The following is an 18,819-nucleotide window of genomic DNA, read 5'->3' on the forward strand; positions in this document are numbered from 1 at the left end:
GGTACCTAGGTAAGTTTTAGACTTGTTGCAACACTACAATCACTCCCAAACACATGTTGGTCATATCTCAAATAAATATAGTTGACTAGGCTATATTGATCCTAGATATGATTACATAAATGTCTAGGTTTAACTGTAATGTCCAACATCCAAATACTTTTGTTTTGTTCTTCTTGTGATACTCGTTCTAGTTGTATATCTTTTATGACTGATATATTGAGTTCGCTATAAACAACGCTCTGATACCAATCTGTCATACCCTCCAAACCAGAACGGCAGAAACATTCGGGAGCGGAGGACATCATGTAAGTATCACAACACATGCATTATAGTAATCAAAGTACAACCAACCATTGCATTAATAATTATAAGTTTTACATAAGTGTTTAAACATTACATATTCAAACATCAAAGTAGATACGGTAGAAGACAAAAGACGCAGTACGATACTAAGTCGTCTTCTCAAAAGCTTCGGGAGTGTACCTGTCTACTGGATTCCTGAGAATACAAGTCTTTTTGAAAGAGAGGACCAACATTTAAGCCGGTGAGTTCATAAGTATTTTAGTTATATAAAGTATACTCCAAGTTCTTGGGAAAGTTCGCCTACTCCTCCAGAAAATCCTATATTTTCTGATATGATAAAATGATAACCATAATAGTTCTTTCTGCAATTACTTATTTTATACTAATTATATACAACCTAATATCGGACAGACAGTTAAATGTGTGAATCTGCCCTAAACCCACAACCAAACAAGGAACATGAAGTAAGGCGGAAATCACACATTCCACCGCCTATCGGATATTTCTTATATATAACTTTGATGTATAAACTAAGGAATTATAGAATTAACCACTAAAGGTCCTTTATGTTATACTAGTTTAAAGAAAGTGAATGACTACATTCCAGAAAATCCTATATTTTCTTCTTTACAACTGATAAGTAGTTTTAAATCCCCATAAAACCATTCTGATAAGTAGTTTTAAATCTCCATAAAACCGTTCTGATAAGTAGTTTTAAATCTCCATAAAACCGTTCTGATAAGTAGTTTTAAATCCCCATAAAACCGTTCTGATAAGTAGTTTTAAATCCCCATAAAAGTGTTCTGATAAGTAGTTTTAAATCTCCATAAAACCGTTCTGATAAGTAGTTTTAAATCTCCATAAAATCGTTCCCTTTTGTTGGTGGAAAGTGATTAATACAGTACTATTTGTAACGCTCTAAAAATTCCAACCAATTTAAACTTTTCAAAAACAACCCAATTTCATTAAGTTATTACAAAAAGGTTTTCAATACATTTATTATCAGAGTATCCCCAGAACTATATCATAAAACATAAACATGAGGAGCGGTACGATCACGCCTTTACCTTGCCACGATCTCCTGAAGTACCTGAAACATTAAACCACAACTGTAAGCCCGAAAGCTTAGTGAGATACCCCCAAAATACCAACCACAATACCATACACATATCATATCATAACCAGAACAGAACAGTCATGCACTTTGGGTCTACTGTGTGACTGGTCCGCCGCACCGGGCCTACAGTCCACCTGGTCCACCCTCCGAGTCTAGCCATATACATCGAGTCTATAGTGTGATTGGTCCGCCCGCACCGGGCCTTCAATCCACCTGGTCCACTCTCTGAGTCTACAGTGTGATTGGTCCGCCCGCACTGGGCCTTCAATCCACCTGGTCCACTCTCTGAGTCTACAGTATGACTGGTCTGCCCGCACCGGGCCTTCAGTCGGCCTGGTCCACTCTCCAAGCCTCGGCACGTCTGCTCAGCCCTCTTGGGGCCTACAATCTATCCGGACCGCTCGTTGGGCCTTCGGGATAACCGGTCCGCCCTGGGTATGTTGGCCTACAGCACAAAGCAGGACCCGCCACAACCCAACCCAGTCAAACAACCATGTGGACATAAACATATAATCATATAACAACTCACAACTAATCAACCAATCTAGCAGTTCACATACATAGCACATCCCTACCAGGATACCGACCTAACCGATCACTAGCATAACATCATTCTATAAACCAGGATACCGACCCTGACCGGTCTCTAACATATACCATCCTAACTACCATGATGTAAACATAACAAGGCAATAACATAACAAACAACTACCCGGTTTTCCATCCGATAAAGGGCCGGCCTTGGTGCCGTAGACCCTGTCGATATAGTGATGATAACTCACCTCGCAACTGCCGAAACTATGAATTGAAGAAGCAGATGCCCGAACCATCGTCTTACCAAAAATCCCGAACTATCCAAAGTAGCAAAATAACCATTAGCCCAAGCACAAAATCCTTCCAAGGGTAAATTGACCAATTTACCCTTAACTCAATCTGGTCCATGACTAAGGCCCACAATCAAAATATGAAAGGCCCAACACTAAGTAAGGTCCTAAGCCCACTACTGGCCCATATTCCCTGACTCTTGATGGCCCACTAAGGCCTAAAGACCCAAAGTCCAAAGCGCAGCCCACACCGAGGCCCAAATACTCAAGGCCCAACTGGCAGCGTTACGCGGGGCGTAACTCAATGTACGCTTAGCATACCAGCTCCATGACGTGTACGCTGGGCGTACCTGCATGTACGCTCAGTGTAGTGCTCTGTTAAGTCATTCCCTCATTAAGTGCTTACTACTCCATTCCAAGGGCTAGGGGTGTCGAACGGGTAAAATTTTTGGGTTTCGGGTAGAACGGGTATTTCCTTAACAAAAATAATACCCGATACCCGACCTATATTGTAATTCGGGTTTTTGGGTTTCGGGTTTTCGGGTTTGAGGTCGGGTCGGGTAATTATCGGGTATACCCGGAAATTTCTTAAATGACACTTATTGATATTTTTTTTTACATGTTGGTTGGTTTAATAAAGAATTGGGTAGGAAAATACTCCATACAATTAACAAGTACATCTATAATAACAATACAAATCGTTATAATATGTTATGTACTTTTTTAATTTCATTACGTGCGATAGAGAGAAACTGAGAATTGTGATGACGGTTCAGGACTTCAGCTTCAGCGTCGTATTCCCTTTGCAAGTTTGACTCGACTGTCGAGCCGTCGTTCATAAGAAGGAAACGAAGAGTTTTTTTATTTAAAGTGTGCGTACGTGATTGCATTGTATATTTGGTATTATTTAAAAAACGAATTCGGGTATTCGGGTATACCCGAAAATAAATATTCATACCTAAAACCCAACCTATATTATTATCGGGTTAACCTATTATCCAAATGTTCATACCCGTTACCCGTTCTACCCGACCCATTCTACCCGAATTCGGAACGGGTCGGGTGGGTAGAACGGGTTTCGGGTTTTTTCGACAGGCCTACCAAGGGCTACAAACTCAGATCCAGGTCTTATTTCACGACTTAAACCATAAAGTCACTGACTTGGTGACTTAATATGGCTCAAACCAACTCAAACTTCCAAAATGATCTTCTACATCCAATAAGAGAACTAGATCTCATGCATGGGCTTAATAGGACCATAAAGGTTGGAACTTTACTGCTTATGGGACTCATATGACTCTAAGGGAGGCAACCCTGGTCTTAGAAACGAGCTTAAATCACAAAGACCCAATCTTGGGACCAAAAGGTCCATAAACTTGTACTAGAGGAGATCTAAGAGGTTAATTATCAATCTCAGAACTTTTTACCTCAAAAGGGCTCCAGAAGATGATGCCTTTCCAGATCTACGAGCTCCAGCCACCCCACTCCTTCTTTGATAACTTCCTCTTTCTTCTTCTTGGCTCTCCTTTGCCAAAACAAGCTTTCCAAGGTCAAACACACCCAACAATGGAGGTGGGACGGCTATCTAGGGTTTTCTGAGGGTAAGAGAGTGTTTATGGAGGCTAGGGTTGGAACCATAATGTTCCTTTTATAGTGTATGTCCCTAAAATTAGGGTTTAATGACTCTAGGCGTACGCTGGGCGTAACTCTAGTACGATGGGCGTACGCGTCCTGGTACCCACCATCACTCACCCTACTACGTTGGGCGTAACCCAGCTTACGATGGGCATACCCACGCGTGTCCCAAACGCATGCAAGGTCTTTTTCATCACTTTTTCCATTATGGGCCATAAATGTCAACATCTTTAAAGTGTCATAACTCCTTCATTCTAAATCCGTTTCCGACGGACTCTATATCCACGAAAAGGTGGCGAGAAGCCCTACGCTTCTAGCGACACACCCTGGCCCGAACCCCCTTTCGAATAACAACCAATATCCATAAAAGACCAAAACGCCATTACTCTTGATCTCCGAAACCCAAAAATAGATATTTTAAGAACGGGGCGTTATAATATTTCTTTAAAATAAACTACCCGAATATTAACCTATTTAATTAGGATTAAAATGTGATAAAGTTGTAACCATGTTGGACTAGAATGAACACGACGACCTACTGGTGTCGAAACTGAATATGTGACATTTGTCACCCCATGGCTGGTCTGCCGGACTGTAGCTAACAGTCGGAATGTTGGATTTTCAGTCATGTATAGATCTATACACACAATGCCCGTTCTCCCTCCAAGAGATTTTGGTTACAAGAATGTAACATAGCAAGTTGCTATGTTTTGAGTTCGTAACATCACATTTTAGTTTGGGTAAAGATCGAATTATACCCTTTTCTTGACAAAGTAATTTAGACCTCATATACTTATCTAGAAAATAGATTTCTCATTGGTTTCATAAATTATACCTATTATAATTTATACGTTCTATCTGATTAGCATGATTTCTCATGAGTGTACCCCTTTGCTCAGCATGATACAAAGGTAATAATACCGATTGAAGTAACCTTTTATATTCCCATATGTATAATATATATATATATATATATATATATATATATATATATATATATATAACTAAGAAGGAAACAGCCTTCGGACAAATAACCCCACCTTAGGCTCACATCCAAACAAGGAAAATGAAATAAGGAAACTCATTAGTCCTAATCCCTTTAAGTCTTATTTATATACTTATACATATATGAACATAATTTTGAAAATTATAAGTTTAAAGAGCGGTGGGGAATCCGCTCCCGGGTCGTCGCTCTGCTGCGTCTGGTCATCTTGTGTGTTGGTCGAAGTTACAATAGTGACGATCCCTTCATTTATGTGCCAGAATAAAGAGAGATTTGGTAGGAAAGTGGAAGATACTTTTTTTATATGAAAATTGGCCTAGTCTCTCGCCCAGCCTTCGCCTTCTTCAGTGGCCAAGTTGAAGCGTTATAAAAACATTTAAAAGAGTTTAACGGTATTCTAAAAAGAGTTTAGGTTACTTTAAAGAGTTCGCATGACTTTACGTCATTATGGAATTATTTGGTAATCCTTAAAAGCATAAGGAAATCTTTTATGTGATTGATATCACATGCAATGATTAACACAATTAACTTGTGTTCAACTTGTATCCCCCCCCCCCCTAAAAAGCATTTAAAATCATATAAAAGGTAGATTATAAGGGTATGAACTCACCTGATGTTGTAGATTTGATTGAAGATGGGATATAGGATGTTTGGTGTGCCTAGTGAAGTCCCGAGCACAAATGGATCCTATTTGGAATATACTGACACATATAGGCATACAATTAGTGTATATGACTATAAAAAAGTAAGGGAAACAACTCTAGGAAGTAGGAAACACTTTCAATAAAGTGTTAGAACCACAAATGGAAGGTTGAATGATGATCATGGCCACCTAAGAGGAGTTCACGGCCCAAAGGAAGGTTCACAGCCAAAAAACACATGAGTGTTCACGGCCCAACATGAAGGGTTCACAGCCCTATGAAGGGTTCACGGCCGTGAACTCTTGAAGATCATGAAGATCATGAAAAGAAGTATTGTATCTAGGCTAGAATCATGTGTTTCAAACGGACTACAAGAAGAGGGATGAGATACTTACGTTTTGGAGTGAAAAGGGGGCTTTCACTTGATGATACTTGAGAGAGAATAGGGTGGTTCACGGCTGGAAGATGTGAAAATGAAGAGAAAATGGCAACACCCTATTATATATACGAGGGTTCACGGTCCGAAGGGTTCACGGCCGTGAACCTCGTTTAGGGTCCGAAGGCGGTGGTGGCCAAGAACATGACTACGATTGTGAGGGTTCACAGTCTGAGGAGTTCACGGCCATTAACCTTTTGCGGCCCGAAGTGTATGGTCCAAAGTTTACTTGTTCTCGGTTGCAAGGTTGGTGTCCGAAAGGAAAGAAAGAATGAGTTCCGGACTTTAAGTTTTCACCTCTTAAACATATAACACCTTGAATATGAGGTGTATACATTTATAAAACATTAATCTAATCCATTTAAATTAGAATAAGATTTAAGTTGATTTAAGTTGAACCATGTTTGACTTTGATTGACTAGGGTTGACTTTTCAAGAAGAAAATAACGGGTTGTCATACGTGCTTAGGTTGGGGAGAACACCATTCTTAATTTTTATATGTTTTATGAAGATGATGCGCTTTTAATGTGTGAATGGGGTACTGATAACATAAGAAAATCTTATTAGTATTATTCGTTGTTATTACTTTGCTTCTGGATTGAAAATAAACCTTCAAACGTCTAATCTTTTTTGAGTAGGTGTTGACTTAGCATATTCGCAGTCTATGGGAGCTATCATTGGGTGTAGAGTGTCAACCCTTTCCTTTGTTTATCTTGGGTAACAAGTCAGTGATCTCATGTCTAGAAAGAATGGCGGGATAGTTTTCATGGATCGTTTCCATAAACATCTTTCGAACTGGAAACTTAAAATGCTTTCCATAGGGGGTCGCCTTACGCTGCTTAAGTCAGTTCTTGGGAGTTTGGGGATTTACTACATGTCGCTGTTAAGACTTCCAATTGGTGTTGCTCAATCTTTGGAGTCCAGTCGAGTATCCGAGCTAGATTCTTTTGGGGTGCAGAACCACATGAACGAAAGTTGTATTGGGTGAAGTTGGATGTTATTTTAAACTCTGGAGGTAATAGGGGTTTAGATGTTGAGATTTTGTCCTCTTTTAATTTTGCTTTGTTATATAAGTGCAGGTGGCATTTTTTAATGATTCTAACTCTCTTTGGGTTATAGTCATTAAATTTTGTTATGGGTTGTTTGGTGGATTTGATAGGGATCATGCTAGAAGTGGGCAAAGAGCGGTATGGACCGGGATTTTGGGGGTGATCAATAAGTTGCATGATAGGTAAATTGATTTATTGTTTTCTATGAGCAGAGTTGTGGGGAATGGGATGGCTACAAATTTTTGGACAAATTTGTGGTGTGGAAACGAACCCTTTCAAAATTGTTTTCCTAGATTGTTCGCTCTTACGAACAGTCAAAATGCGGTTGTCAAAGACATTTGGCTTATGCAAAAATGGAGATTTTTCGTGGACCTGCTATTCGAGGTGGTGAAGAGAGCACTCAACTCTTTGCTTTGATGTCTTTGCTAAGGGAGGTCACCATCACTGATTCTTTGGATAGATGGAGGTGTAATTTGGGGCCGTCCGGATTTCACCAGATCAGTGCGACAAAAAATTGATAATGTGGTTCTCCCAACTATTGACATACCTACTATGCGGAACAAGTTTGTTCCTATAAAGGTCAACAAAAATGTTTGGCAACTAGTTCTTGATCTTCTTCCTACACGAGTGAACTCGGATAATAAAGGGATTGACATTGACTCAACTTTGTGTCCTATTTGTTCTAACCATTTTGAGGATGTCAACCATTTATTCTTCGGTTGTGATTTGACTCTTGAGATATGGCAAAGAATACGAGTTTGGATAGACATGAATATTTCTTATTTTCAAATGTCACATATATGTTTCAATGGATTGATTCACATATGGTGGTTCAATTCAAACGAAAAGTCTTTGAATCGGTTTTTTCTACACTTTCTTGGGTTTTGTGGTCTTACAGAAACGCTATAGTTTTCCGACATCAACAATACAAAAAAGTTTTCATAGTTGATAATACTTCAGCTTTTGCTTTTAAATGAATTTGCTAAAAAATACTAAGACCAACCATTGTTGGACTCTGTAGGTCAATAACCTAGTCATTTAATTTTGAATTATGTTCTTTTTTACTAGCTTCTAGCTAGTTGTTCATCTAATCCTCGTGCCGTTTAAAAAAATTCTAAAATGAAATGATAAAAATTAAAATTGATCACTTTCCTTTTTTAGTATTTTTATTCTTTGTGTATTTTCCTTATTTAAAATAATACGACCAATGAATTAGACGGTTGTGTGGGCCATATGAACGTTTCTTTTCCTTTATAAGTCATTTCCATGTCCAAGTAAGCAGATCCGATTCCAGGACCCGATTGGGCACTCCAACCCAAACCCGCCAGGGGTTGGGCATGCCTCCGCCTCACGCCGCCGCTCCATCCGCCTCTATGCCGCCGCTCTCCTCCCCTCTCTACAAACAGAAGTCATGGTCGCCGGACGTACACCGAGACGAGGAATGGATGCGACGGAAGGGGAAACACCTCCACCGTCGTCGTCGGAAGAGCAAAAGCGTCACTGATGAAGATATCGACGAACTCAAAGCTTGCATCGAGCTTGGATTCGGATTCGATAACTCTTCTCCCAATTTGGATGATCGCCTTTCAACTACTTTACCAGCTTTAGGCTTCTATTACGCCGTCAACAAGCAGTATCACGACACGATCTCCAAGTCTTCATCCATGTCGTCGTCGTCTTCTTCCTCATCGATTTCATACTCATCTCCTCCCTCGGAGGCTGATTTATCTTCACCATCGAACACCTCTCATACCATAATCAACCGAGGTAATTCTCTTTCTCTAACTTAAATCGCTTATATTCATCGTAAATCAATCTAGATCTCGAATCAAATCTGAATTCGTTCCTATTCGAACATATTTCCTCCAATTTTAATTAGAATTATGTTACAGACTGTTATTGCTACTAAATTTCGATACATTTGAGCGTAAATTCATGAGTTTTAGTGATCTTAATTCAAATATCTTCTTATGATTTCTAAATTTTTGTGTGTGAAGGGGATAATCCACAAACGGTGAAGACAAGATTGAGACAATGGGCGCAAGTTGTTGCTTGTTCGGTGCGACTTTCATCATCATCATCATCACCATGAATAAAAAAATAGCCAACCATGGTTAGATATAAACCCAATACTATAGTTTAAAGAAAATTCAGACCAACCAATCAATATCTATGTTTAATTTCCAAGATATTTTCTTGATATGATAATGATGTGAGCCCATCATGTTTCTTGCCTTAATTTTTATGTATAATTGTTTTTTGTTATTATGTATCATGGTTTGTGTGTATTTGGTTAAATTTGTCTTGTTTTGCTTTTTGTTGTTGGATTGACTAGTTTTGGTTAAATTTTAATGTATATCCTTTTGTTATTATGTAAGGGTTGTTAATTCGTTTCTTTATTGTGAAAAGGGAAAGTTTTAGATGTTTCTATGTGATTAGAATGCGATAGGAGAACAAATTATTTGGTAATTTAAATTGATGTGATGTGATCTTTATTTTTCAAATGTCTTTGTAGCTTTGAGTATAATTTTGATTTGAATTTCTTTTTTATAGAATAAGGGGTTATTTTGTAATAGACCTATCTATTTTATTAAAATATAAATTAAAAAAGGGTTTAGGTCATTTTTGGTCACTTAATTTTTGGTTTTGTGCTTATTTGGTCACTTAACTATTTTTAAGTTTTAAAAGGTCATCAAATTTTTGACTTTGTGCTAATTTAGTCACTTAACTTTTGGTTTGGTCATATTTAGTCACTTAACTTTCAGATTTGTGCTCATTTGGTCACCTAACTTTTAAAATTTTGCTCTTTTAGTCACCAAACTTTTAAAAAAATTTAAAAGTTTAGTGACTAAATGAGCTCAATTTTAAAAGTTAGGTGACTAAATGTGACCAAACTAAAAGTTAAGTGACTAATTGAGCACAAAAGCAAAAGTTTGATGACCTTTCAAAAGTTAAAAAGAGTTAAGTGACCAAATGAGCACAAAACCAAAAGTTAAGTGACCAAAAATGACCTAAACCCATTAAAAAAAGATCCGGATGTATTTAATGATAAAAATTACAATTTTAACGTTGTGTTTAAAATAATAATATGTATCAAAAAATATCAAAAAAATTTAAGAATTCATACGATGCGTTGCTAAAGTGAACAAAAAAAAACCCAAAATGATTACATAAAACAATGAACTTCTATTTGCCAAATCAACAAAATCGATTCACTGGCTGCTTTCTTAAGCTGGATGGTGTCCTAAATTTTTTACCAGTGCCACCAAGATTCAACATAAATGATTTATTGTTTTCCCTATGAAGATTTGATATGAGGGTGTGGTGTTTAGGAATACTAACCGGTAAAGATGGAGGGAAAAAGATTGATTTTCAACGGCAAAGAATGAGAGAGATAGCGGTCAAAACTCACCGTAGGCACACTGCTGCCGGCAAAAAAAGAAACACGGTGCGGTGTTTACCGGTGGTAAACATGCAAAATCAGCAACCATCGGCGTATTAATATAGGACACCTTTTAGCCTATCTAACAATTGGTTCACCTACAACGAGAATTAAGTTTTAGCTCCTATGGGAAAAAAAATCAATCTATATATAGTTCTAAATAATCCATATTACAACTTGAAAGGTTAATACATATTCAACCCTTCAAGCACAATTACAAAACAAGCCACTGCAGCGTATATACTATTTTTACTTTTCGCTTTCTTCTATCATCTTAACGCCACCTTATTTTCTCAAACTTTCATTTTATTATTCAAAATCCAAGAAATAGCCACATTTCATTTCACCTCATTAATTTTTTAAAATATATTTTATATCAATATTATACTTTATGTGTAGAAAATTAAAAGCCATAAATTATAATGTATATTTTATAATTTTTTACTATATATATAATTTAGTAAATATTAAAAAAAAAAAAAAAAAAAAAAAAAAGGAAAAATGACTTTGTTGTCCAATCAGGAGAGGAGAAAGTGTCTAAGGAGGGTTACCCACACCCATTTTCTTTCACCCTAAACCGCACCTAGGTTGTGGTGTTCCTGGGTTCAGTTCACTGCCTAGTTATCAACCGCACCATGCGGATTTGGATACACTGTTCAGCCCAAGAGGTGCACATATATCACGTTAATGAGAGATCATTAGAGTCTGATCCTTTATTACTATCATACATAAAGATTATTTTAAAACACCTGTTATACATGACCTGTTCTTTTAAAACTTGAAAATTGCTTTTATCAAAAGAGTATTGCATATAGCCATTTCATCATATTGTTCATATGCAAGTAAAATACAAACATGTTTAGAAAATAGCTTTTATACTAATAAACTACAACGAACTACAAAATAGATAAAGAAAGAAAAAATTGAAGGAAAAAAGTCAAAGACTATAAACTACAATGGACCTTTTCATACAAATATCAAAACCATGATTGAACTTAGAGACTGTTATAGATGTGCACCTCTACTTAGAGGTCAACTTTTATCATTAAAAGATTCCATGGTTCATATAAATAAACTATAAATATTCTTTCCAGTAATCTCGAAAATCAAATCAATATAACAAGAAATATAACGATTTAGAAATCAAAACATCACACAGGGGTTGTTGTATAAAGACTCCATGGAAATATCAACATAAATATTTCAGGCGTAGTTTGTAGCTTAGGGTATAATTTGATTAGAATTTTTTTTTATGGTAGAATAAGGGGTTGTTTTGCAAATCTATATGATTAAAATTTAAATTAGACATAGCCCGGAATGGATGTGTTAAATGATAAAAATTACAATTTTACGGTTCTGTTTACAATAATAATATACACGAAAAAACTATCAAAAAATTTTTGAAATTCATACGACACGTTATTAAAGTGAATAAAAAGAAAAAACTCATAAGAATTACGTAAAACAATGAACTATTTGCCAAATCAACAAAAACAATTCATGCATGTTCTATTAATAAGAGTTGCTTTAATCAATTTGAATGAAGTTCTAGCTCATATATATATATATATATATATATATATATATATATATATATATATATATATATATATATATATATATATATATATATATATATATATATATATATATAAAAATAAAAAAAAATAAAAAAATTCATGCATGTTCTATTAATAACAGTTGCTTTAATCAATTAGAATGAAGTTCTAGCTCATAAATGATTCAATATGTAGGTGTTAATAATCCACATTACAACTTAAAAGATTAATCCATATTCAACCCTTCAAACATAATTACAAAGCAATCCAATAAGACCGGAAGATATACCTACTTTCACCTTTCACTTTCCTTCCACCTTAACCACTCTCATTTCACTTTTCAAAACCCCAAAAATTATCACTTTTTACTTCATCTCATTATTTTTTAATATATTTTATATCAATATTATACTCTATGTATAGAGAATTAAAGCCATATATATATATATATATATATATATATATATATATATATATATATATATATATAAATTATAAAAACTGAAAGAAAAAAGTTTAAGTTGTTGCTCAATCAGGAGAGGAGAAAGAACATAGGAAGGGGTACCCACACCTCATTTCTTTCACACTAAACTGCACCTAGGGTGCAGTGTTCTTGGGTGCAATTCACTGTCTAGTTATCAACCGCACCATGTTGGTACACCTTTCAACCCAAGAGGTACACATTTTTGACACATGAAAAGTGACTCCTTAGCAATCCGAAGTGAAGCCAATTCCTAAATAAGAAATGTTCCGAGATGATGCTGATTCCGAAGTGAAAATATGTCTGAGACACATCCTTTGTTACTTGTTATATGAGTCTGTAATGTGCATTAAATGTTCCTAGTACTAGTTTGTTACTTAGTCGTTACTTTATTGTACAATACACGTGACAAGATCAACAGATGCGGCTTTGTCAGTCTGTTGATCTTCAGTCGTCTTTTAGTTCATGCACTTTAGTAGATTTGTCTTACTTGACATTCATTGTCTTTTTAAAGAATTGTAACTCTAGTGTTATATACATGAGTGAAACATTCTCTTTCACGTCAATACCAAGAATCATTAAGTCAAATCATTCCCTTTTACATGCTTATTGATCTTAAATTACTTTACATTGTTCATACTTAGTAATCATTCATATCTTGAGAATTTTGTTGAACATCTCTATTCTGAGACAAAACTTGTTTACCAGACCTGAGTGGATCTTCATTAGCTGCAGACATTGATCTTAAGTTAATTCAAGGTTTGAGTTTTCAAACCTTGTCTGTGTAGATTGTTTTAGCCTTCAAAATTGGTATCAAAGCCTAAGTGGTTGTCATTGGAATCCATAAGAACATATTATAGTTTATCGAAGATTACGTTGGTATCTTGATCATTTCTATGTTCAAGATAAAAGTTCGTCTATATACCACTTCTGCTCTAATATTAACTTCAATGGATGCTTCTAATCAAACTCAATAAATGTATTCAATGCAAATAGAAAATAGTGTAGGTTGCCCAATTTCTAGTTGTTGAAGAGTATGATCACTAGAAAGTTATAATGGAGAGATTTTCGCTTGGTACGGAAAAAGGTGAAGATATATGGAGATCAGTGAAAGAAGGTCCTCATGTTCTCGTAAGACAAATGGTCAGAGATGTTGCTGCTATACTCATTGGTCAAGAAGATCTCCGTCCAACGCCACTAACTGCATCTGATATTGAGAAGCTTCATGCAGACCAAATTGCTTTCTCAGAAATGGTGTTTGGTGTTCCTCCTTCTCTCTTCGAACTCTGGTCCTCCAAACAATTGTGTTATTGAGGAAATCATTCCTGAGACAAACAGACATGACTTGGACCAATCCAATTCATTTTGGGCATCTATTGATAGTGATGTGGAACTTAAGAGTGATGATGACATCTCGTCTGACTCTTGTGTCTCTAATTCTAAGGTGGTCTTTAAATAGACTCTAGTGCCAATTAAGCCTCATTTCAACAATCCATCGATTGGAGAAACTTTTCTTCTTTGAGATCACTAATACCGTAATTAAAGTTACAAGGGTGCAAGGGGGAGAAACGGAGTTAGTTGGTAAGGAAGTGAAAGTAAGCAAAGGAGGAGAGGAGAAAGCAAAAACAGTTGGCAAGGTGATTTCAACTCAAATTCCAACTCCCATTAGTACGAAAGTTACTACAGTGATGACAACAAAAAAAATGACAAGACTTATTCAGAAGGGGATTGTTATTGGTTCGGAAGTTGTTGGAGGGATTTAAGCTCTTCGAAACCAAAAACAACTGAAGTTGATAAAGGAAAAGGAAAGGCAATTTTTGTTGAAAAGTCAAAAGATGAGAAGAAGGCAGAAATTGAAGCAGAAATGGAAAAGCAAAGACAGATACAAAGTATTCTCAGGATTCGTGAAAATGATCCACCAACAATGGATAAAGGCGATCCAAAGAAACTTCACAGCTATGAAAATATTGAAGCCAAAGTGTCATACAACCACATGTATGCATTCGAAAAGAAGCCAAGAAGAAGCTATTCTATCGATGATACTTATATGAATCAGCTTGATTTTCTAATAAATGAAATGATGTTCATCACAACACCATACAAAATTATTGAGAAGTTTCAGAATAAAGATGATTTTCTCCATATGAAATTAAGGTTTCATGATGTGGTTGGAAAAGATCAGGAGGAGGTATGGTCCCTTATCAAGATAATTCAAGTGATAAGCGTGACAAAGGATGTTATGCTCGAAAACATGATCCAAAATTTTCGGTATCATGTGGTAAGGGCGAACAACGTGGCATGTGATTTCTCTATAGCTGATTTCCCATTGATAAACTTGAATGATCTTATTCAAGTTGCATTATGTGACATCCCCAAAATCACGGCCAGAAAAGACCGGTTTAATTTATGTTTTTAAAAAAATTTCAGAGTAATCCTTTGCTTAAAAGAGTTGCGGAATTTTTTCCCAAAACGGAATATGATAAAATAAGATTTACCAAAACATTTCTTAAAGAAATGTATTTTCATTTTATAACAAAACTCAGGATGTCATGTTCCGATAAATTGACCAAAAGCATAAACATTACACAACAGACCTTACAACAGTTAAATATAACAACACGTCTATAATCCAAAAATAACTTGACAAGTCATCCAACTTATGCTCTGACGCCACTACCTATAATACAAAGAAAACTAAGTGGTTCAGGCTTGGGAGCCTAGTGAGCATATAGGGTTTTCAACACACAATAAATAATTAATTTAATTTCATCAACCAATAATAACCCAATTATCCATTCTCGTTATTCTCACTTTACGTCCCTAAAACAACTATCACAGGGGACCTAGTCTAAGAATATTTCATCGGGGCAACAACACATGCTTCGGGGGTTCCTCAGCAATATAAGTCAAATAAGGCAACCATGAGGGGATGGAATACAGCGAATGAACACCCAAGTTCATTAACACCTACAAGTTATGAGTCTGCTGGTGTTCCACGGGACTGTCTAGAAAGAGTCCGTGGTCGTCATCTAAATTCCGCTAGATGACTGGATCACAATGACATCGAGGCCTCTCAACATTTTTTTATTTCATCACACATCACTATCTACCCATGTTCTACGCACATATTTGTAGATAAAATATACTTGTTTATATACAACATAAAACATGTATAACAAATTCTTTCGACACTCATATCACATGACAAATAGTATATATTCACATAGCACGTATTTTATAGAGTATAATTTATATATGTGTGTTAACAGAAAGCAACCACACACACTTATCCATTCCAAATAACGAGATAATATACATATAACACATAACACGTATTTTATAGAGATACTTCATATCTATGTGTTAGAAGAAAGTAACTACACACTCACTTGATCAGAAGATGATCGGACAACACTACGGCTCTAAGAGTAGTATTCTTCGGTGAAACCAGGATCACTTCACACGCCGGACTTCTCGCGGGCAGAGCTTCGGCTCGGAAACTCTTTTCTTCTCGGGATCTTCGGGCTTCGGGACTTGCTTCGGGTCTCGGGATGATACTGGGGTTTTGAGGGTACTTCTTTGCCCGTAAATCGAGGTAATATGGGTGAGAGAAGGGTGAATTAGCAACCTTGGCCGGCTGCCCCTTCAAATCTATTTATAGGGCAAATTTTTCATTTTCCACGTCGTGGACAGTGTTTCCACGTCGTGGGCTTGATCGTCACTGCATGTGTCATCGCAAGTTGGGTCTGGCAGACTCTAGGAGGAGTCAGAAAACATGCCACATCGTGAACACTGTTTTCATGTCGTGGCCTCTGACAGTTTTGGGGTTTCGCGCCCCGAACTTCAGAAATTCATAACTTTTGCATACGAACTCCATTTTCGACATTCTTTATATCGACGCGTAGGTGAGATTATTCTCTACAACTATCATTTAGACTCCGTTGGCTAATTTTGACTTTATTTTTAATATATTATAAATATATTACTTTTATATTATTTTTAGTAGCCGGGATAGAAAAACTTCATTAGAAATTCATAACTTCTTCAGCCGACGTCCATTTTCGTCTGTCTTTTTACCGTTAGACTACTATCAACGAGATCTTTGATTCTCGTTTAGATTTTTTCGGCTAAAAATCACTCGATCTCATATTCAAGTATTCGGGTTGCATATCACTAAGTCGAAACTTCGGAAAATCATAACTTCCTCATACGAAGTCAGATTTGGGCGTTCTTTTTATGCACGCTCTCAGTTTAACGTATTCTACGACTTTCATTTAGATCGTTAAGTCCAAATATATCTCTAACGTAAATTCACTATTTACGTCGCGTTGTGTCGTGTCGGTTCTGTCGCGAAACTTTGACAGGTCATAACTTCTTCATTATAACTCGGATTTCGGCGTTCTTTATATGTACGGAATCCTTGTAACATATACTACAACTTAGTTAAGATTACTCCTTCTAAATAATCTTTCATCAAAAAGTCATTCTTGATGCTTATCGTCTCTAAATTGACTAGCCCAGATTTACGGGCGTTACAAATTAATTCTTAAGGATATGGATGCTTCGAAACTTCAAGGAACAAGCAAGGAAATTTTGAATATTAGGCTTGGTCACATCAAAATTTTCATAGACAATTACTATAAATGTCTAGCATTGATCGATATAGAGTTATCTACTGCATTGGGAAAAGAAGTAAAAGTGGATATGAAAGTTGTGAAGTCTCAAGTAGAACTTAAGAAGTTTGTTGATGGAGAAATTTGTTTAAAGCCAATGTGGTTAGTCTTTTCGGGAAAAGATAAGAAGGGAAAAGCAAAGAGATTTCTATTTCAATCTTCGGAAGTTGAAAGATATACAACAGCTCAGTATACGAACTTTATTGTTCGTATGAACAACTGTAAAAAGAACAACGAAGGAGATAAAGTAGAATTAAAGAGGGTGATGAGCTGGTACATCGAAGTTAGAAGGATGATGCATTTTGCTACTCAAATTCTCACAAACTAAAGTTCGACACTGATTACAAAGGGGGAGAATGTTGAGTCAAATATGTTGTAATGTGTCGAAGTTTGTTGAGTCAGTTTCGAATGTTATGTAATCTATTTACTAAGGCATTTTAGTTTCATTGTCTAAATGTCGAGTCCTTAGTATTTTTTGTATATTTTCAGTTCTTTTATAAATAGGAGATGTACTCTGACATTCTCTTTGTAAGTTGAAAGTAATTATGTCTAACATTCTCTTTGTATGTGGAACGTATAAATGAGCTGAAACCAGATTGTAACACCGTAAAAATTAAAACAATTTTTCGCATTTTCAAACACATTTTTACAAACTCATTCATTCATAAAATGTCATAGTATCATGTCTTTGTTTCACAAAATATCTCCCAAGATCAATATACATAAAATCCCATGTGTGTGTACGAATCAAGTCGGCGCCTTCCCGCGGTCATCACTGATACCTGAAACACATAACACGTAACACGGTAAGCATAAGCTTAGTGAGTTTCCCAAAATACCACTCTAACACATAATAGCCACTCGAGGCTGAAACTCTGTCGACCCTCTGGTCAATGTGTCTCAGCGGGGCCCTCCAGCCCGAACTCTCTGTGGGCCCTCTGGCCCTAACTCTAGGGACCCGAAAGTCCCAACTCTGTAACTCTGAATCATGAATATCACATATCACAATAAATCACAACACATAAATAACACACAATTACACTGGCATATAACTCTATAGTACTCTGTCACAAAACTCTGTTACCACACTAGGTAAAGTATAGTGAGAAGACTCACCTCAGGCTTCTCGGTAAATCTCTGACTCGATGGAAAAATATTGCCTAGCCTCCGCCTATTCACATAAATAAATACTCTTATAAATATAACTCTCGAGACTAGACTCAACCTGCCATTGGCACCCTCAGAAGGGTAAAAGACTATTTTACCCCCCTCTTGTCACAAGGACTCCATTGATGACCAAACTCTAAAAGTCAACAAAAGTCAACGGTCACACTTTGACCCTACTCGCCGAGTGCACCCTGGTGACTCGGCGAGTTCACACATATCCTTTAACTCTTTATCCCACTTGACATGCCGAGTTCCTCCCTATGCTCAACGAGTCATGCCAGATAGGAATCGCAGGTCCACCCCGACTCAACTCATCGAGTCTGAAGAAGAACTCGGCGAGTACCGCCTTTAACTCCAGTCCTCTAACCCCCTCCTAAATCACTGAGTCATCCCCCAACTCGGCAAGGCTATTCACTGAGCAATTTACATGAAACCCTAACCCTACTCGCCGAGTCTCAAGAACAACTCGGTGAGTTCATGCCATGCACA

The 18,819-nt window shown here is 36.6% G+C and overlaps 1 protein-coding gene across 1 annotated transcript; it reads left to right on the forward strand.

Moving 5' to 3' along the window:
* Positions 1-8,270: 8,270 nt before the first annotated feature.
* Positions 8,271-9,430, forward strand: LOC145097595 (uncharacterized). Its single transcript, XM_079035187.1, has 2 exons — positions 8,271-8,775; positions 9,006-9,430. The coding sequence occupies exons 1-2, from the start codon at positions 8,346-8,348 to the stop codon at positions 9,098-9,100; spliced, it is 525 nt and encodes a 174-aa protein (XP_078891313.1). The 5' UTR covers positions 8,271-8,345; the 3' UTR covers positions 9,101-9,430.
* Positions 9,431-18,819: the final 9,389 nt, after the last annotated feature.

The sequence above is a fragment of the Lactuca serriola genome, chromosome 4, assembly GCF_051521515.1.
Source record: "Lactuca serriola cultivar US96UC23 chromosome 4, Lser_US96UC23_V15, whole genome shotgun sequence".
Classification (NCBI taxonomy): domain Eukaryota; kingdom Viridiplantae; phylum Streptophyta; class Magnoliopsida; order Asterales; family Asteraceae; genus Lactuca; species Lactuca serriola.